This window comes from Misgurnus anguillicaudatus, chromosome 16 (assembly GCF_027580225.2).
Source record: "Misgurnus anguillicaudatus chromosome 16, ASM2758022v2, whole genome shotgun sequence".
Classification (NCBI taxonomy): Eukaryota; Metazoa; Chordata; class Actinopteri; order Cypriniformes; family Cobitidae; genus Misgurnus; species Misgurnus anguillicaudatus.
This window is the reverse complement of record NC_073352.2, coordinates 16,356,706-16,378,579: the sequence shown is the minus strand read 5'-3', so window position 1 is coordinate 16,378,579 and position 21,874 is coordinate 16,356,706. Positions and strand designations below refer to the sequence as shown.

The 21,874-nt window shown below is 36.1% G+C and overlaps 1 protein-coding gene and 1 long non-coding RNA gene across 4 annotated transcripts in view; one reads left to right on the top strand and one right to left on the bottom strand.

The window, feature by feature from the left end:
* The window catches only part of fam149a (family with sequence similarity 149 member A), a 28,993-nt gene that overhangs the window by 3,521 nt on the left and 3,598 nt on the right, over positions 1-21,874 (bottom strand). For both annotated transcript variants that reach the window (XR_008637210.2, XM_055177582.2), the window contains exons 2-12: positions 18,590-18,682; positions 18,380-18,503; positions 18,116-18,258; positions 17,880-18,008; positions 14,727-14,894; positions 14,034-14,215; positions 12,181-12,323; positions 11,901-11,995; positions 11,473-11,652; positions 9,513-9,636; positions 8,706-8,834 (exon numbers count right to left, since the gene is read on the bottom strand). Coding sequence is in view for 1 of the 2 variants with exons in the window: in XM_055177582.2 (XP_055033557.2) it covers positions 8,706-8,834; positions 9,513-9,636; positions 11,473-11,652; positions 11,901-11,995; positions 12,181-12,323; positions 14,034-14,215; positions 14,727-14,894; positions 17,880-18,008; positions 18,116-18,258; positions 18,380-18,503; positions 18,590-18,682 (1,510 nt within the window). In the remaining variant the exon portion in view is untranslated. The remainder of the gene's footprint in view (positions 1-8,705; positions 8,835-9,512; positions 9,637-11,472; positions 11,653-11,900; positions 11,996-12,180; positions 12,324-14,033; positions 14,216-14,726; positions 14,895-17,879; positions 18,009-18,115; positions 18,259-18,379; positions 18,504-18,589; positions 18,683-21,874) is intronic.
* On the top strand, positions 3,515-6,499 carry LOC129413602 (uncharacterized). Of its 2 annotated transcripts, XR_012357943.1 has the most exons (7): positions 3,515-3,558; positions 4,150-4,197; positions 4,308-4,396; positions 4,495-4,585; positions 4,684-4,774; positions 4,871-4,950; positions 5,134-6,499. It is a non-coding gene; the product is annotated as an uncharacterized lncRNA (long non-coding RNA). The 2 variants fall into 2 exon arrangements; XR_012357942.1 differs by lacking the exon at positions 4,684-4,774.

Below are 21,874 nucleotides of genomic sequence, written 5' to 3'. Positions count from 1 at the left end.
TAGGAACTGGTGGAAGTTTCCAGGAATCCTTACAGCTGGTTGTGAGGAGAGGTGGGTGTGAGGTGTGAAGGGCTTTTTATATGTTAATGACCCACAGGTAGAGGTGTCTTCTTTGTTCTCAGAGCTGAGTGTGGTGGGGTGGGGGGTTAACCATGTCTCTTTAAGACAGCACATACAGTATTGTGGTACATAAAAACTGTTTTCTAAATACGTTTATTATTAATATAATTTAATTAGTCTATTTAAGAAACTTAGCATCATTCAAAATAACTAAAATTCAATGGACACAATTACAATTTTAATGTGTTAAAGTTATGTCTCTGACTCAAGAGAAATGCAACAAATGTTATTCCAGAATATTTATTTCCAACACTTTGAAAACATGTCTCCAACTGCCCTAGGTCAGAATATTGTGCACATTTCTCTCAATGCTGCATACATCGTTTAAAAGAAGCCGTTCAAACGACATCATGTAACACATTTTTGCTAGCTAGAATGTTGATAAATTAGTCAGTGAAATGTAAAGCTGCTTGATTTTGCTGATGTCTCATGATTTGAAGTTCACTGTTTCTATTGTTATTATAATTCTACCCTAACATTTCATTAAATCTTTTAAAATAGAAACAAAAATATTAATAGACAGGCCCATAATCTAAAAGACAGTCTTTCACATGAATGCAAAACATGTTGGGTGATACCGACTGACAAACTCGGGTAAACATATCTGCAGATACCTGTCAGCTACTGTACTTCTAATCCAGAGGTGCCCAAAGTTGGCCCACAATAGATCTTTAATTTGGCCCATCATGCCACATGAGATAAGGAAAAAGAACAAAAGTCATTGACGCAGATGTTCATATTTTTAATTAAACATTTTCTAAAATGTATCATTTTTTTGTTGTATTTTTACATTACAAAAATGTAAATTAATATTAAATGCAAGGGATTAAAGTGAATTTTTTTATGTTTCATGCATACTTGAAAGTGTATAAAATGCATCACAAAACTTAATGAACTCGGGTACTACAGGCTAAAAATGAAGAGGTTTTGGCAGTGGCACACAGAGAAAAGGATATTTTAAATTGGTTGGCAAAATGATTTTTTTTACAAAAAGCCTTGGAAAATAAAACTGCATTAGTTATGCATAAACAGAGTAATGTTTGCTTATTTATTTTTAAAATATTAGAAAATTATAAATTAGGGTTTATCAGAGCAACTTTAATTTTATTATAACACAACAACATTTACTTTTGGGCCACGGCCCTCAGTCAGGTTTGGCCCTTGTAAGGAAAATGTTCGGGCACCAATCAATGTGTAGTTTATCTGAGGAGGTAACTGTTTAGCATATGATAATGCATGCTTGTACAAAGTCAGTCCACATATTATAATGTTTGTCTTCAATCAATCAATTTAAATAAATGAGATGGGGACTTTATAATATAATAAGGGTCCATATATCACAGTGATAAAAGACATACATGTATTTTTACTTTAACATGAACTAATGCTGAGTTAAGGCATATACTATCATAAACTAAGAGTCATCATTAAGATGACATGTTTTTCATTGTTAGTTAATGCATTCATTTACAATGAACTAATTTGAGTTCATGTTGTAAAGTAAGTTCAGTAAGTTACATGTCTTAACTCAGCATTAGTTTTGTATTTACTTATATTTAAGTAAGAATTCATTTAGGTATATGTTCAATGTTTCCAATGATGAGCAGTTAATCCACTAAACCCAAAGATAATTCCTGAGGCATGTTTAAAGAGATTTGTTTTTCATCAAAGATTTTATATTTAAGAAAATCTGAGCATCATTCAAAATAACTGTTAACATGTTTGTCAACTAAACATGTTTTGTCAACGTTATAAACTTTATAGAAATATTTTTTATTAATGACCAAGTATAAAGAACCATGCATAGCGTGAAAACGCGGATTATATAAAAGTATATAATAAAGTGCGAGCAGAGGATCAATCAAACTTGGGCTGGAATGATTGTAGTGCATCCAATGCACCTTGGAATTCGTAGTTTACATCTACAGCAGCATATGCTACAGCAGTGACAACGCCAAAGAAAAGGACTACATTTCCCAGAATGCACCTGCACCCACTCATCTGCCCCCACTCTTCAGGTGCGACTGCTTGACCTATGGGCTTGACGGGAAAATTCAAAATCGCGAACCGTTACAGCCTGGACTTCTCGGTGTCAGTGTTGCCAGATTGGGCGGGTTCCCGCCCAATTGGGCGGTTTTGAATTTGATTGTGCGGGTAAAAATTGGCTTGGGCGGTTGTGCAAAAATTGGGCTGGTTTGGGATCAGTTGGGCGGGTTTGAAACGTGCATTTTATAGGCTTATTATTTAACAAAAAACCCAAATGTGCATGTATTTCATGACGTTACTAAACACACGCCCACTGCATGTGTTTGTGTTGACGCCACGCCGATGATGAGTCCGCGTTTAACCAATCACAAGTGATAGCAGCCAGCCAGCTCTCTCAGCGGCAAATCAAGATGTTACAGATAGGAGTTGGAGAGTGACCCGGGCCTGAAGCAAATGGATAATGCCTTTTAAATCGGAAAATAGCACTGCAAATTCTGCAACACGGACTCCGGATTGCAACGTATACGTTGCTTGTCACACGTCGGCCGTGTCTCAATGCGAATGCTGCAGCCTCCGGAGGTCGCATTTCTAGGCTCCATATACGTCATCAAGACGGTCTTGTTTTAGAATATTAACAGTTATAAAGTTGACTTTTATTCTTAGTTAATAGTAAATTGTTGTAATGTGCTTATACCTTGCGAATGTAATGGTCAGTTAACTAAAATAAACCAGGCTTGATGACGTATGCACCCTGCATACGCGACCTCCGCAGGGCGCAGGCTGCAGCTGGAGTGAGAAACGGACATCAATTACACGTGTTTGAGCCGTGGATGAATTATCGGAGCATTTCAGGTGAACAGAACCAAATGTTCGGCTGTCATTTAGTCAATTGTGGAACCATGAACTTCAGCCAGACTACATAGTTCTGAAAAGTTCAGATGTTCACAGTGTTCTTCAGCTTCCTTGCAAGTTAACGCACAACCAACAGCCTATTATTATTGTTCTGCATTTACTGCTTAAGGTAAGCCTATTTACGATCTCTCTCTCACACACACCTATTTATCAAGAGTAAAAATACATTATTAATAATAATATAAATAGATAAAAAACGTTATTAACGAATTGGGTATTTGAATAATCATAAAACAAATATACGCTGTAAAAGTGCATTGTGCGTGTGGGCGAGGGAGCATAATAATGTAGCTGTTGTGAACAAGTTATGTCATTTTGCTAGTGTGGTTTTGTTCTGGTGTCTATAGTATGTTGCATTAATTGTGTAAGTTAAAATAACTAAATGCTAATCAAATTAAACCAAAATGTTGATTTAAATATTTTGGGCGGTTTTTTGTGCGTTTGGGCGGGTTTTGGAACACTTTTGGGCTGGAAACCATCAACTCTATCTGGCAACACTGCTCGGTGTATTTCTTTGTTTGCTTGCACATCAACAGTAAGGTAAGTTTGATTTAATTAGTTTGTCTGCATCGCGCTGATCGGTTGCCTATTTGTTCATATTATGTTATTTACTATGATTCGTTTTTGTCTTTATACTAGAACTGTTTGAATTTAAAGCACAAACAGTAAAACATTAAGGGTATACATGGTACACAGCGGTAAACATGAGGTTAAAAATACGCGAAGTAACATTCAAACCGGGCTGTTAAAAGAATCAATTCGATGTTTAAGTTTTTAAAACAAAACTATAAAGAAGCCAAGATGAGAAGTTCTTTTCTTAAAAAAAAAAAAGAAACAGTAACTTGTGTGTTGGAAATGTTAGCAGCCAGCAAGTGTCTCTCTGCTATTTTAAATGATACACAGACGATCTTTTGTTGTTTAAAAGCTCATTGCTTTAGTTCTGGTAGATGCGGCTTATTTTTCAAGACGGTTTTAATAGCTTTATATTGATTTGTAACAAAGCCAGCTTCACTTTGAGAGAACCTAGATGCTAATTGTAAAGAAGCTTGGAGTCATAATATATTTTAACGTAATATGTTTGCTGTTCTTCATCTTTTTAAATATGAAGTCTATCCATGTTTGTGTTTACAGAGGTCATGTTCACTGTGGTCAACTTGTGGACGCTGAAGAGGTTTCTGGGTAAAGATGATTTAAGTTTATTCATTCAATTTTAAAAACCAAACAGGTTAAATAGTAAACAGATGTGTTATGATGTATGTGATTTTGATTTTTAATTCTGTGTTTGACAGAGAAATAATGAAGTAACAGTGGAAGCTAAAACATCAGACTGATCCAGACACTGAAGAAATTGATGTCACTGCAATCTGGCCAAAATGATGTAAGTTTAATAATGAAATTATTAAATCAAACAGGTTAAATAGTAAATAGATGTGTTATGATGTATGTGATTTTGATTTTTAATTCTGTGTTTGACAGAGAAATATAATGAAGTAACAGTGGAAGCTAAAACATCAAACTGATCCAGACACTGAAGAAATTGATGTCACTGCAATCTGGCCAAAATGATGTAAGTTTAATAATGAAATTATTAAATCAAACAGGTTAAATAGTAAATAGATGTGTTATGATGTATGTGATTTTGATTTTTAATTCTGTGTTTGACAGAGAAATATAATGAAGTAACAGTGGAAGCTAAAACATCAAACTGATCCAGACACTGAAGAAATGGATGTCACTGCAATCTGGCCAAAATGATGTAAGTTTAATAATGAAATTATTAAATCAAAGAGGTTAAATAGTAAATAGATGTGTTATGATGTATGTGATTCTATTTTTATTCTGTGTTTGATAGACAACTATATTGAAGTAGCCTACTGTAATGAAGCTGCAGAACGTCACAGAGACTCTGAGGACATCAACACAGAATATCAAGTATGAAGATGTACATTATGAAGTTCTTTGATCATATATTGTTGTATCTTTGTATAGTTTAATGTAAACTTTCTAAAATGTACAACTTTATCATTTTGATTTGTCATGTGTGTGTGTATCTGTATATGTATATGTGTAATAGTATTATGCCAAATACTTATATGTACTTTTATATTTCCAAAGGGCTCCCAAGAGATGTCTGTCCAGATGAGGGTGCATCAACGTTACCTTTGCTGACAAGTATATGCTTTACAATGTAAAACCTAACAGTTAACTTAACTCAAACCATTTAAGGAAATTGGTTGCCATAAATCATTAAGTTTTAAAAAAACATACATTTGAGTACTGTGAACTTAAGTCTTGTGCAATTATGCACTTATATTTGGGTAGTGTGAACTTAAGTATAAGTGCTTAACTGCATGTGACTCAATTTGTTTAAGTTCACAGTGCTCAGATCTATGCGTTTTGAAACTTGAATGGTTTGGTGCAACCGGTTTTCTTAAATGTGAGAAATTACAGTGTTACAGTGAGAAATGTTTGAATAATTCCAAGACAGATCTCTGTGATTGATTCTACACTGCAAAAAAATCACTTTCTAACACTTATCTTGTTTTCAGTAGAAAAACTAAAAATTCTTAAATCAAGATGCATTTTCTTGATGAGCAAAATTACCTTAGAAAATATGTCTAGTTTTTAGACAAAAATATACAATTTAAGATAATTTGTGCCTAAACAAGAAAAAATATCTAACAATGGGGTGAGAAAATTGTGTTTTAATTAAGTTTTTAAGAAAAAAGAAAACTTAAGATTTTTTTCTCACACTATTGGCAGATATTTTTGCTTGTTTTAAGCACAAATTCACTTAATACACAGACACACACACATTATTTATTTGGTCTAAAACTAGACTTATTTTCTTGGGTCATTTTGTTCCTCAGGAGGAAGCATTTTAATTTAAATAATATTTCTACAGAAAACAAGACAAAATACTATGTAAGAAAGTCATTTTTTGCAGTGTAGGACTAATTTCTTTAGATTATTTAGATATTTACTACATTACAGTGGCAGCTGGTGACTTCTTTTTTTGTGAGCACTCAATGCGAAGTTTGTCACAACAAGTATATAGCCCGTCATTTGTGTGGTTCCCAATTTCAAAATATGTGTTCTGTGTGTCGAGTGCGTGTATGTGCATCACGTGTTTTGACTAAACACGTGATGCACGTGGTTTACATGAAGCAACAAACACATATTTTAAAAACACAAGCAACACGCATGACACTCTGAACACTTATTTTGAATTTGCAACCCTCGGATGAGCAGTCACGAGCAGCCACTGCTACATTACATTGTACTGCTTTGAATGTAGTTTTCATTGTTGCTTTTATTTTGTTTTATTTTACTCTAATATTGCTTTCTCTGTCTGTATATTTATGAGTTTAAATGGTATTGTTTATGTATGCAACTTTTAATATTTGTGTATTATATTATTTTGTGATTGTGACAATTGTGGATTGTTCAGTTTTTTATTAAATAAACATTTCAAACTCAAGTTTTTTTTTTTTTAAGGGTTTTGGGGATGTATAGTAGTATATAGTGGGGGGGTGTAGTCTATCTGCATAGCAGGCAAATAACCAATCAAGTCACTAAGCTATGAGGGCTTGGGTTGGGCTTAAAACAAAGTGTAACCAATCAAATTATCTCAACTGGAAAGTTTCAAAGTTGTGTCCCAATAGTTGTCAGAGTTTTGGGAGGGGGTTTTAAAAGCAACCAATCAGTGTTGAGATTAAACACCAATGGGGACACTAGAATTGTGCAAAGGTGTGAAATTCCAGTACCTCTGTAGGTGTGAAAGTGGCCCCTGCAAAAATCTTCAATGGGATTACTTGCCATGGCAACAAATGGCTGCATATTCCACGGTGATATCCCCTCAGCAAGATACATCCGAATTGGTATCATTACGGGAGTTTCCTAACTTGGTGGAATTAGTAGTTTACCCTCAGTGGAACTAGTAGATACTTCCGAAAATCAGTAGTGTTTACAGGAGTTTCCTAGTACGGATACACCTCTTTTCATGCAGTGTTTTTTATTGAGATTTATACATCATCTGAAAGCCTTCCAGTGATGTTTGGTTGGTTTGATATAACACAATTTGGCTGTGATACAACTATTAAAAAAGCTGAAATCTGAGGGTGCAAAAAAATGATAAAAAAGTTTCGATAAATTTATGGTAGAAAATGTACAAAATATCTTGTAAATTTGACCCATACAATGTATAGTTGGCTAATGCTAAGAATATATCTACTATTTATGACTGGTTTGGCCCAGGGTCACATATGGGTTTGGAAAGGCATGAGGGTAAATCTGCCCCTGTCTTTAAAATCCAGGCTATCCAAGACATCAAGGTTATACATTTTAGGTTATATTTAATAAAGCATGTTCTATACATGTAGGACGAGTTTATGTGAAAAAAACGTAAATCACAAGAAAAAGACTGTAGATGGGTTTCCACAGGCAGGGTCAAAAATACTATCAAAATGTTAAAGGGACCCTCACCTTTTTTTTTAATATTATCATTTTCCAGCTCCCCTAGAGTTAAACATTTGAGTTTTACAGTTTTGGAATCCATTTAGCTGATCTCCGGATCTGGTGCTACCACTTTTAGCATAGCTTAGCATAATCCATTAAATCTGATTAGACCATTAGCATCACGCTAAAAAATAACCAGAGAGTTTCAATATTTTTTTTCCTATTTGAAACTTGACTCTTCTGTAGTTACATTGTGTACAGAGAATGAAAGAAAATTAAAAGTTACAATTTTCTAGGCAGATATGGTTAGGAACTATACTCTCATTCTGGTGTAATAATCAAGAGCTGTGACTGAAACCGTTCCCTCGTTCACTCATTCACTATTCCCTATATGGGGAATGACAGTTGAGTCCACTATATGGGGAAGAAGCAAATGAAAATGAGTGAGCGATTTCGGACACTGACGTAAATATCATGCGTCAGAGAGCTGTCGCAGAGATTCATCATGAACACCTGTGTCGCTTTATTGATTGTGCTGTGAAATAGAAAAGTTTACTTTCTTACTGTTTTTCACATTTGTCATGTTATTCTATTAATAAAGAGAGCAAAACAACTGCTTATAATATTTATTTACTTCTGTTTATTTATTGTTTAATAAAAATGCATTAGATTTTAAATAAAAGATAACGCAATTATTTTTCATTTGTTTATTTTCAAAAAGTAAAAAATAACTGACAACAAGAAGTAACAAAAGTGTATAAACCTAAATGTTTGGTGTTTACTGTCAGTATCCTTCAGCTGATTCAAGTTACGCGTTCGTCTCCCATTGCATCATGGGAAATATGAGTGAATGAGTGTACATCGAATGTACCCTCAAAATCAGAGTGCATTGTGGGTAAAAAGTAGTGAATGAATGTAGGGAATGAAGTTGTTCACTCAGGTTTCGGACACCACTACAAAATGGCCGACACCCGATATAGTGCACTATATAGTGGATAGGGAGCGGTTTCAGACACAGCTAAGGACTTAACATGACTGCAGCAGCCGCAATAATATTACACAATGCCCGAAAATAGTCCTATGCTATTGAAAGTTAACAAGGGGACTATTTTCAGGCACTGCATAATATCACTACGCCTGCTATTTTCCAAAAAGTGGAGTGTCCCTTTAATGTTTAAGTAAACCGTAAGACATTCTGCAGTGTGTAAATGATTGTACGGCAGTATTACTCTGAATGTCTGGGTAGTATTGGGTCGGGAAAGAGCTTCCAGCATCAGGGTGGGTTCTCTTAATGGTGGGAGGTTGTTAACTGGGTGCATGGCACTGGTTGCTCCACCTCTTAAAATCCTCCCTCTGAGCTACAGTACAGTCAAAAACAGAGATAAAGATCATAATTGTGACTTCAAACACAACTGAAATTAGTGCAATAGACTAACAATTTTAATGCACTTGTATACAAAGGAAAATACAGAGGCATATTAGAATAAAAAAATATATTTTAGATTAGTTTAAGGTAGTTTGAACTTGTATCAATGAGCAAAGGGCAACCATGTTTCCTATGTCATGTTGACCATATTATTGATACCTTTCACCTATTTAATAACAGTGACTACCTCTGTTTACAGTGTTCAAAGTCTTCACAGCTAACTGTTTGTGTGTCAGGAAATGCTTTATGCTGGTGGTTTAAATCATATGTCTTAAATACTGAAGACAGCTGCCTACTGCCACTCACAACACTCAATGACTTAACAGAGTTTTTATGTGAACATTCCTCTCAAGGAAAATTATTACAGAGAGACCTCAAAAGCACATAATTTGATCTAGAACAAATCTAAGTAAGGAAATCATACACATTTTAATGACTACCTAATTTTGGGTAGATATGGAAACTGATGACGACTATGAATATGTTGTTAGATCTTTGTGTTATGTTTTTGGTTCTACTGGGATTGGCTAACCCTAAGCAAATATTTGCTCCTCCTAATTGGCATAAAAAGATGCTTAACACAAAAATCTGATGACACTGATGTTTTTACCTGCAGAAGTCTGGCAACAGGTGCAGAGTATTCTTGCTCTTGAGACTCAGAGTGAATCTGAGGCAGCCTGTGGCTATGTATGGCACTCGCCGGTGGAGATGACAAGCTTTCATTCACAGTAGATCTGTGAGAAAAAGACCCGAGAACACATAGCAACTCTAATTAGCAGTCTGAATGCTTGTTCACGCCTTATACCCCTACAGGAGCTCAAGGCTGCTTCTGTGATGCTTTTGAGTCATGACAAGGTTAAAAGTATAATGATTAAAAAGGTGCAATGCAGCTTCAGGGACCAATTTAACAAGCGCTTTAAAAAAAAAGAGTCTTGAGGATCACTAGTAGGCCTTTGTCTGTTATATATGTAAAGGGACCCTAGAAGACCCAGCAATGATTAATCTGCACCAGTGGCGGCTCGTGACTGCTCTTCCGAGGATGCGCTAATCCAAAATAAGTGTTCGGATTGTCACGTGTGTGGTTCCCTTTTCCAAAATATGTGTCCTGCGTGTGGAGAGATCCTGTGTGCATCACGCGTCAAAACCGTTTATGATAAAAGAGACGCTCACGTTTCCTAAATACACGCAAGACACTCCCTTAACAGTAAACTCTGATTATTACGCATGAGATTATGCGAGTATCTGGCAAATGCAAGCTTCTCTTTTCAAGTTGAAGTTGAAGTTCAAGGCATTGAACATATTTTGAAATGACAAACCACACACACGACAAGCTACATACATGTTGTGACGAACTTCGCATCGTGCGATTCAAAAAAAGGAAGTCACCAGCCGCCACTGATCTGCACCCAAATATTGTGAAATCATTGCATCATGCATAAAGATCTAATAATGCAGCCAAAACTCATGTTTAAAGGTCCACTGTGTCCATTTTGCAGCATCAAGACTGTGAATTGCAAACAACTGCTCAGTCCACAGCTCACCCCATTTCGAAACGTATAGAGAAGCTATGGTAGCCGCCATGGTACAAACACATCATCATCTGAGTCAACTTAGTAACAAAACACAATCTAAAGAGCAGTTTGTCTGTTTAGGGCTAATGTAGAAACATGGCAGCACGAAATAGCGACTTCCATGTAAGGAGACCCATGGTGTATGTAGATGACTAAAAAAGATTAAAAACTATTGATAATATACATATGTATATTATATTGCATTTATCTTTTTTTAATAGTTACACAATGCAAAGCCAAAAAGTATGAGAGGTTCACGGCATAAAGTATTTAAATAGGACATATGAGTACATATGTGAAGTTCTAGCTCAAAATATCATATAGATAATTTATTATAGCATGTTAAAACTGCCACTTTGTAGGTGTAAGCAAAAATTAGCTATTTTGGGGTGTTTCCTTTTAAATGCAAATGAGCAAATCTGCACTAAATGGCAGTGCCGTGGTTGGATGGTGCAGATTAAGGGGCGGTATTATCTCCTTCTGACATCACAAGGGGAGGCAAATTCCAATGAGCTATTTTTTACATGCTTGCAGAGAGTGGTTTACCAAAACTAAGTTACTGGGTTGTTCTTTTTCACATTTTCTAGGTTAATAGAAGAACTGGGGACCCAATTAAAGCACTTAAACATGGAAAAAGTCAGATTTTTCATGATATGTCCCCTTTAAAAAGATGTCCAAGAGATTTGCTTGATGCAATTTGTGGAATGTAAAAGAGATAACATGTTTGCCATTGTTGTTATGAACATCAGAGACGTTTGTGAATTAACTATTTACTGGTTGTACACTGATCTGTTATTGTGGAGACATTTCCTCGCCCCTAAACATGACGCTACATATAGCAAAATGTGATTGGTTGCTTTACGTGTCAGTGATATGGCCTTCTTGGGCAGTCCTTGGCCATTCAAAGTATCCGTGGTTCCCAGACCTTAAGTATGCAAGACTACACTAGTTAGTAGGTAGTAGTTAATTTGTAGCAGTTAAGATATGCATGTTGCTCACAGTTTAGTTCCCCGCAGAAGTTGGCTTCCATTTCCTGTGAGGTTGTGGTACATCCGAACCCTGCCGTTGAGTCTAGGAAGTTTGCGTTGGACTGCGAGTTTTTGTGACAGGATAACGGAACCTCTTAGGGCCTGAGTCTTTACACACATTAGCTCACTCGGTCCATCATCTGGGTCATACCTTAAGAGGAGTTAAGACGGATCAAGTTATAGCTTTTTATATAGTCAAAAACGTATTGCTATCCTAATTAAATCAGCTCTACTTGAATCAAAAGGCAAACAAAACATTGGCCAGCAGCTATCAATATATTAAACTTTGCTCATAAATTATGATTGATTTTTGATAGCAATATATTCTAAATTAGAAGAACATTAAATATTTTTTTTATGGTTATACAGAATTTTTCAAAATCCAACAAACAGACTTACAGCGATCTCTCACCAAACCCCTGATGTCTCTGCTGCAGTGGCTTTGCTTGGATTGTCATAACACCATTTAAATTCATCTTAAAGGTACTTGAGTCCTGAAATAAAATATTAGATGACAAATTCATTCATAACAATTCATGAGAACAAAGTAACAGTTAAAGGTATAGTATTTTTTAACACAAATGAACAACACAAGGGTGAGTAAATGATGACAGATTTTTTATTCATTTAAGGCATCATGTCATAAAGACGTTAATCACATCTTTCTGTAGGTTGTCACCTGTACATTATTTCCACCAGTTGACAGGATTGTGGTCCTACTGCTAGAACCTCTAGACAACAGAACATGAGGGCCTTTAACAGGAAGATGAAACGAAGGTTCTTGATTGGAGTTCTCTAATGCTCTCCTTTGTGTAGTTCCATCTGATGCAAAAAAGTCCACAGTGCTTGTTAACAACTCTTCATACTATTACCCCAAAATGAAATTGATATAACAGTTTGTAATTTTGAAATTATAGCTACTAAACATATTTTAGGAGTACCTTAGCATCCGGACCGCCTTAACCACACTAACACATATACAATGTAAACAAATGCAGTGTTTTTGTCAAATCAACATATATTTTTATGTTACTTTAACTTAACAAATTAAGTAAAACAATTTCAACTTGTTTTTATAAATTAAAGACACACTATGCAGTTATTTTACCTTAACATAACAGCTTCAAAGTTATTTCGGTGGTAAAAAAGTCATAGTAGGGCGAATCATCCTCCTGTTAAAGCTCGGGGAGGACGCCGCTAGCAAAACCAGCAATGCAAGCTTGAGAGAACCGCCCCTGACAAATCTCGTGAGAATCACGACTTGCTTTACGGCAACGACGTCACACACGTTAGGCTTGTTCGACTTCGTGTTTCCTACTCTCTTCCGAACGCGCTTTCTTAACTTTTAAATCGTTTAGCCTCACGTCTCAAATTGGCGCGTGCAGTTGTTGTTATAGGCTTGATCGACTTCATGCAGCGCTGCAAGAACCGACCACCGGATGACGTCAAAGTACCGCGAGAATGATCCGAGACGGCGCTTTGACGTCATCCGGCGGGCGGCGGTCGGTTCTTGCAGCGTTGCATGAAGTCGATCAAGCCTATAACAACAACTGCACGTGCGAATTTGAGACGTGAGGCTAAACGATTTAAAAGTTAAGAAAGCGCGTTCGGAAGTGAGTAGGAAAAGAGAATCTGACCGCGGACAAGAGTCCCACTCGGTCAGGTTTTTACTCGTTGGCGTGAGCTTAAAGACAGCACTGGATGGGATGCTGATCTGGCGATCTTGTTGATGGACTAGTAAGTAAATCTCTTATTTGTAAACTTGTTTGCATTCTATGTTGTATGTTGTTGCGCTTGCTTGTAGTATGTCATGCGATTATCATGACAACAGTTGTCAATATCTCAAATAATTATCAGGACATAAATAAAGCCTAGAAGTTGTAAATAGTGTAACGTGAACATGCACAATTTGCAAACTATAATGATAAATAGCAATGATCATGTATAGTGACATTATAACGACCAATGTTATGAAATAATGCAATGTACACAATTAACTTTGTCATGGCATTTTGTAATGTTTACAAGAACACAAATGAAATTATACAGTAGACATAGACTATAGACTGTTTACTTGTGATTTAGCTGCAATCATGTAAAAACGTTATAAGCCAGCAAACGCGGTACTTTATTATTATAGACCTACTCTACACTTGGAATAAACTTCTTATTATCCTATTACCATCATCTGTAGTTTAGTAGACTATGCAGTAGCCTAATATTTGTATGAAATTGTGAAACATTACCTGGTCATTATCTTCAAAGGTGTACTAGAGTGGGAGTTGGAAATTACGACAGTTGCAAGTATTCTCAAGCGATTCTAGGGGTCGCTGTTTGACAAAAACGCCGAAAATTCATAGAGCGGCTTTAAGTCAACTTTTTAAAGACAAAACCCAAAATATTAGGTTCAATTGACTTGCAAAACCAAGGTGTTTTAACGTCACACTGGATTTTGTGTCGGCTAAAAACCAGTTTTAAGAATGCAACCTTTTATTCAACAATTCATACAGCTAAATGTTAATGCAAACACACCTGGGAGTTGTTTCACCCAGTACTTGTGCAAGATCTCCTCCAGTAAACTTACGACCTCCTTCCAAACATCATCAAATAGTTCATCTGTGACTGTATCACAGATGCATGCCTGGGGCGACACTGGGGGGACTCCCTTGGTGGCCACAGATGACGACGTTCTCTGATCCATCTCCTCGTCATCTCTAAAGTCAATGAAATGGTGCACATAACTTAATTAATACTCCAGATTATGTCTGTGTGTAATGAATCAGATATGAGAACTAGCTCAGCCCTGCACCCCATTGACACACTTTTAGAAACAGAATAAGTTTAGATGACTAATTATTTGAATTTATTACATAGACATCAAGTGTACAACTATGATTTGTTAATGACAGTAAAATAGCCTTTGGATTTGTTGCAATGTCTTGGGTATTTATAAAAAGATTTGTCACCCTGTCCGTGAAATCCAGGATAAAGTCCCACATCTAATTATGGGTATAGGAGCATCAAAGTTTAATTTCAATCTTTGACATGATCTTACTCAGTCAATATTAAAGATATCAAGGCTATATTTTCATAATGTATTTTTACATTATGTAAGATGATTTTACGTAGAAACCATTAGCTGGGTTTTACAGACAGGGCTACATTTATTTAGTCTACAGTACAGATCTTGTTGCAATGTAGATATACATTGACAGTGGGACCTACATTTCTGTTCTATCATAAGCCAGAAACTCTTCTATAATGCCCTCTGCCTCGTACACCTCCTCTTCCTCAGTGAGGGAGACTGAATGTTCAGAGCGTGGAGAACTGAGGCTCAGGACAGACTGCTCAGACCAAAGCCCTGCAGCAAGACCATGGCCTGCTATATACAGCCTGCAGGCAGATGAAGAGAGCGTCAGAGATGAGGGTAAAAGCTCATTTTGACCATTGCTAGGCCAGACTGATAAATGCACAGCCTGAGGCCATGTCCAGTGCTGTTACTTCCCATTGCTTTCAATAACATATTGCATATTTTAAATCAGCTGAAAGGCCCCATCCTTGAGGGTCTGTCTTATGTATTACACAAATGTATAATGGATGATAAGCTAAAGTGGATATATCAAAATAATAGATAAGTGCAGTCATGTACAAAGAAAAAGCAAGCCCACAAACCAATCAATAGAGTGAGCCCATTCATCACAAGATAAAAGACCCTGATTATCTTTTCGAAGATAGGACTGACCTTAAAAAGTTCAGGGGCCGGTTGAATAAACTGCTTAGAGTAGTCTTCTCATTTTAAAATTTGCCATTTAATTTTTTTCTTCAAGACTGGTCATAATAGTTTAGTCAGTTACATGTTTTTTTTTTTAGATTTGCCCTAACTAACTGCTAGTTTGTCAAACTAGTTTTACAGTAAGACACAGTCTTAACTTACTGTAGCAGCCACACTCGGCGATGCCATAGAAGGAACATTTTGGTTCACAGAGAACCATTCAGTCAAAGGCCCCTAAACTAACCCATTTATTTTTTACATTTGTACAGTTTGACTAATCTTCTTCAACTACAAACAACCATTTGTGTACCAGAAAGGTTTTTCAGATGTTAAAGTTTGTTATTAAATGTGTTCTTAGTTTATCACTCCAAAGAAAAATGTGCTATTAACCACCTAGACAAATTTGAATGATGAAAAAATGCCAAGTAAATTAACATTTTGGAAAAAAAGGCAGGATTCTCTCCTCTCAAACGCTGGGGGCATGTTCGAAACCACACCCACTCATGGGAAAGTTGCCGTCTCTTTCAACCTCAATTGATGCTTACAATTGTGTTGGGCAAGCTTTTTTAAGTAAGTACTTGTGTACTTAGTACTATAATCTAATAAATAAGTACAAGCATATAATGAATAAGTACTAGTATCTATTGAGTAAGTACTAGTATGTAATGAATAAGTACTAGTAACTATTGAGTAAGTACTAGCATATAATGAATAAGTACTAGTATCTACTGAGTAAGTACTAGCATGTAATGAATAAGTACAGGTATCTATTGAGTAAGTACTAGCATGTAATGAATAAGTACTAGTAACTATTAAGTAAGTACTAGCATGTAATGAATAAGTACTAGAATATTTTGAGTAAGTACTAGTATGTAATGAATAAGTACTAGAATATTTTAAGTAAGTACTAGCATGTAATGAATAAGTACTAGAATATTTTAAAAAAACAACATGATCTCACAAAGTTCCGTTGGATAGTCACGGAATTTTGTGCTAATTTTTCCGTGGCATTCTCACGGATTGGTTACTCAACTGCTTTTTCCTGTTTTCAAACCATTTTCGCTTCGGTTTAGGGTTAGATTTGGTGTCTGCATTAGTATGTCACTTTAACTATTGGTTTATACAATTTTTTCTGATTTATTCTTTTATATTTTCTAAACTTTAAACAATTGTCGCCTGGCGTTGGGGTTAGAGTTGGGTTTGGGTAGGGATGTCATTTTATGTAATCTAACCCTAAACCGAAGCGAAAATGGTAAGAAAATAGGACAAAACAGTTGAGTAACCAATCCGTGAGAATGCCACGGAAAAAGACAGTCCGTAGCAGGGCCACGGAAAAATGCGGAGATCCGTGAGAATGCCACGGAAAAATTAGCAAAAAATTCTGTGACTATACCACGGAAATTCGTGAGATCAGGTTGTAAAAAAGTACTAGTATGTAATGAATAAGTACTAGTATATTTTAAGTAAGTACTAGCATGTAATGAATAAGTACTAGTATATTTTAAGTAAGTACTAGTATGTAATGAATCAGTCCTAGTATCTTTTAAGTAAGTACTAGCATGTAATGAATAACTAGTAGTACCTATTGATTAAGTAATAGTATGTAATTGATGAGAACTAGGATCTAATAAATAAGCACTATAATCAAATTTTTAGGTACTAATTTCTAATGAATAAGTACTAGCATCTTCTTGAATAGTTACTAGTAATGAAAGAATAAGAACTAGCAACATTAAAATAGATACTAGTAAATGTAAAGATTTAAATGTCAAAAATGCTTGCCATATTCGTGTTTGGGGCGGGGCCCTGCATGTTCGGTGGCTCAGGTGAGTCATGATTTTAAATCCTGAACTCAGAAATGGAGAGAAACTGTTTGAGTATTGCACAGTCTTTTGTAATGTGTTGTTAGCAATACATTTCTAACATAATTTGTTTAGAAACAGTTATCTGAATGTACTTTACATGGACTTTAAAACGTTGTTTATGAAACCATACAGCCAAAAAGGGTTCATCTCTATGGCATTGTGTAGCACCTTTATTTTGAGTGTACATTTATGCAACTGGGCACAAGAGTATCTCCACTAACAATAAGAGCATCCTAATAAATGTCTGTTTAGTGTCTGTTATTATTATTCTTTAAAATATCTGATTATTTTCTAAATATTATTGTCATTATAAGAGACTGGAGACTTTTAATCAAAAGGCATGAAACAGTACTATTAAATAGGCTTGCTTAGAAACAAACAGATGATGTTTCTATTCTTCCCTAACAGAATCTATCAAAGCATCTGCATTGGCCCTGAGTCAGCCATACCTCCATTAGTGCTCACTGTCTCAAGTGGAGACTGACGCAATGACACGTCTTTTAAAGCTCTCATCAAAACATCAGTGTTATCAAAGTAACTTTATATAAATTACAACTTTTTTATTTGAAACAACACTGTTTTAAATGTGCATGCAATGACCTTTCCATTGTTCTCATCATTAAACATCTGAACAACAAATTTTCACGCTTACTGCAACAGGAAATAACAAAGTAAATGACTCTTGTTTCAAATGATTACTTGTAGAGAGAAGAGCCTGATGGTTTTGACAGATCTGCTTACTTTCTATGATTTTCTCTCTTGTCCGGGCAAGGGGCTGAAGGGACGTAAGAAGTTCTGGCAGTGCCTTCTTCTCTGCATATGTACTGAACCCCCTCCTGTTTTGGAGGCTCCAACTGGTTCCCTAAAATTCTGTGGTCAGGACAATACAGATCAATCTTTAGCAAAGTTAAACACTGCAGATCGTATCAGCAGCCGAACCAATTTCTCTCACATAAATCTCTTCATGTCTTTGAGACCTGAGATGAGGGGTGTGGCTGTTCCACTCTTCACACTCCTCCTGCAGGGACTCTGAGCGGCTGGTGACTCTTCCCTCGTACAGGAGCTCATCCACTGAGTTAAACAGCTGACGCACACGCTGTGTGTTCACCCGCTCAAACTCCTGCATGCAGAGAAGAAACGAATGTGCACCGGTTATTATATTCTGAATTTTTTCTATTCCTTAAAAATAGATCTGGATATACAACATCTGAAATATAGAAATATGCAAAGATAAATGTTACATCATATCTCCAGGAGCAGATGGAGCTGTGCTCTGTGGAGAGACCAGGACCTGTGGCTGGGCTGCCAGAGCGAGGGGGGAGGTTGCTCATCCCACCAGCAGATGAATAACCACATGATGAGATGCTACATATGTAAAATAATAAATACACATTACTTTACTGCACTTGGATACTGCACATGTTGAAATGAAAACTATGATTAGGTGTTACCTAAGGCCACCGGATGGGACCCTTTTGAGAGCTTTGGTAAAAGGTGTAGGTACTAGGTTAATGCCTTTTTCAGGTTCCGTGAGCAGCTTTTTCCTTAAGCATGAAAGAGGTTAACATAATATTAACACAGTCAGAGAGTGTGATGATGAGCTTATAAATGCTAAGGCTGCCATGGTTCATCTCTGGGCTGGGTCCGAAACCGCATACTGTTCAGTAGGTACTGAATGAGATGAAGTACTTACTTACTGACTGTTAAAACAGTACTGTAGGTACTGTATAGTATGAATCCTAGTAGTATGAATGCGATTCAGACATACTACATCCGCCAGGTTGATACATCACATGACTTACGTCGTCATCACGTCATGACATACCATCGCAAAAACAGCCGCATTGCCGCTTTCACCTTTCATCTTTGTTGCATAACTCCACTCCTGGGGCATCATGGGATAGTGAAGTGTCCATTGTATGCACGCTTCAAAATCTAACCGGAAGTAGTAGGTCATCTGGGTACTTTTCGCATACTGTTTTTGGAATACTACGTATTTGGACATAATACTCGCCTCGCCTACTGGTTTTCGCCTACTATATAGTATAGAAGTAGGCGGTTTCGGACGCAGCACTGGTCTCTACTTGTACAGTAGCCTACAGGTAAAACTATTGGCATAATGTGCACAGCGCATCATGTGAAAATGTCTGACTTTTTGATAACATGTGACATAACAACACATTTTTAGGTAGCCTACAGAAATTATAGTTAAGTGCAAAAATTTATAACATTGATTGTAATTTTTATAGGTTTATTGGACAATAATTTTAAAAAAAATGAACACAATTTATGCTATGTTGACATACACTGGCATAAAATTCTCATTTTAATTCTTTAAATTTGTGTTTTGATTTTGTTTCCCATGATTATGAGTGTACAGTAAAATAAAAGTCTTTGGGATAAAAACCTTATATCCACCCACAGGTACTGTATAAGAAGGTCACACAACATTGTCGCCTCCAAGCTCTCACTCTTTGTTACAAACTGGCCCTAATTCAGCTGATTATTATGTCATGAATAATTTAGAAAGTACAAGATCAAAATACAATATACAGGTGTGTTGGAGCATCATATTTATCACTATGACGACAAGAATCCCAAGTTGGTAAAGTTGAACACTGAAATAAAGCACTGAGAAGCTACTCATTTTTTCAAACTAACTTTAGGTTTGTGTGACTGGTCAAACAAAGTATAAAGTAAGTTTATATTTGGTTATACTCTTAGGGGCAGTTTCCTGCAGAGTTTAGATTATTTCAGGACTAAGACTAGTTACATTAGTATATTTAAGCAGTTTTTACAAACATATCTGAACACATTACTGGTGTGCATCTTGAGACAAAACAACAGCACTTATATGTTTTAAAATATGTCAATGCAAGATTAATTTAGTTAAATTAGAGCAGTTAAAACATGCATTTTAGTCTGGGAGTAGGATAAGCACTGTCTGGGAAACCGCCCCATCAAGTCTACATAATACATTAATAAATGTTCAGAGTAAGATTACTTTCAACAGGTTAGCTATGTGTAAGTTTATATGTGAACTGTGTGACCTGTGAGGCACGACATTTTGTTCCTTTTGTACAGTATGTCTCAAAAAAATAAAATAAATAAATAAATAAAATAATATTTTTTTTTTTAAATAAAATAAATCCTGTGTTGTTTTTAACCAAGCAGGATAAAACAACCCAGAATTTTAGGTTGAAACAACCCAGAATAGGTTACATTTTTCCCTTTTTGACCCAATGTTGGGTTGAAAATAACCCAGCATTTTTAGAGTAGCTATGATAGAATGACAATAAAGCTCACCTGTTCTTGATCTTTATTGTTTTGTATAATATCAATGTCTCTTTGGGTTTGGTAAGATACAAGTAAAACACATATACTATATGTCTGTGCAGATCAATAATTAAAGCTCTGTTTTCCAGTTACAAAGTATGTAAACAATTAAAGCAACAGTTCACAATTTCAGTTATTTTAAGAAGTGAACTTACAAGAAGCCAATAAGTAAACTTATCCTCGCTGATAAAAAAATGGATGCACCAAACCTCAACAAAAGCATGTTCGTTACACATTATAATCAGCATCATTGTTCCTAAAAAGAGCTTTAAATGCCATAACTTACCCAATTACAATAAGTCCAGCATGTCTATTATAGCCCACTGCCCTGTAGCTGTCTGGGTAGTGAATGAGCACAGGAGGAAAGCTGGCCATAGATGAGGCCCACCCAAATCCCAATGCACTCTGCATGGTTACAATTACCCTATCGGTGGTGCCCTGGCATGGCAGTCAGTGATCTCATCTTAAGCACTATTATAAACACAACAGCTTACAAAACACACACTTTCACAGATGGCGTCTTCCTGCACAGGTCTTGAATCTCTTTCTTTCTGCAGCTCTCCATCAAGGTAATGTTATGCCACACGCTACAGTGGCACAGCACAGGTATCTCCCCACCCTCCCCTGAATGACTCACAGGTGTACACACAATTCATCCCACAAGCCCTTAAACATGAGATTTACTACTCTGAAATTATTTCTTTATGGCCATGTGTGAAACATTCTTAAAAGAAACTTCTAGTAAAAACACATGGGGCGGTTTCCCGAACAGGGTTTAGTTCAATCCAGGACTAGACCTTAGTTATTGGGACAGTTTTCACAAACATACCTTACAAAAAACAATACTGGTGTGCATCTTCAGATAAAACAATGACACTGATTTATGTTCAGATATGTCAGTTCCAGATGTTTTCAAATTAAGGCAGCTCAAACATGCATTTTAATCTGGGACTAGAATAAGACCTGTCCGGAAAACCGCCCTAAAGTCTCATAATCTAATTAAAGTTTCACATTAATTTCAATCTTTAACAGCTGGCTTTAGTTAATATTAAAGATATCAAGGTTATATTTTCACAGAATGTTCTGTGCATTAGGATGGTTTTATGTAGAAACACACTGTAAAAAACTTCTGTAGAAATTACAGTATTACTGGGTATTACTAGGCCTGTGCAAAAATATCGATACAGCTAACTATCGTGATATATTTAAACCGATAGAGTAACCCATCAAATCCCTCTATGTGCTTCAAATGACCTGCTCCGCTGCTGCTGTAGTTGTCACTGTCTAGTTGTCTGTCATATACGGCCATTCGGCCAATGTCTCGGAAGTTAGCACACTCTTAAAATGAATGTGTTAAATTAACACATCTTGTGTCTAGTTAAGGACAACACATCTAGTGT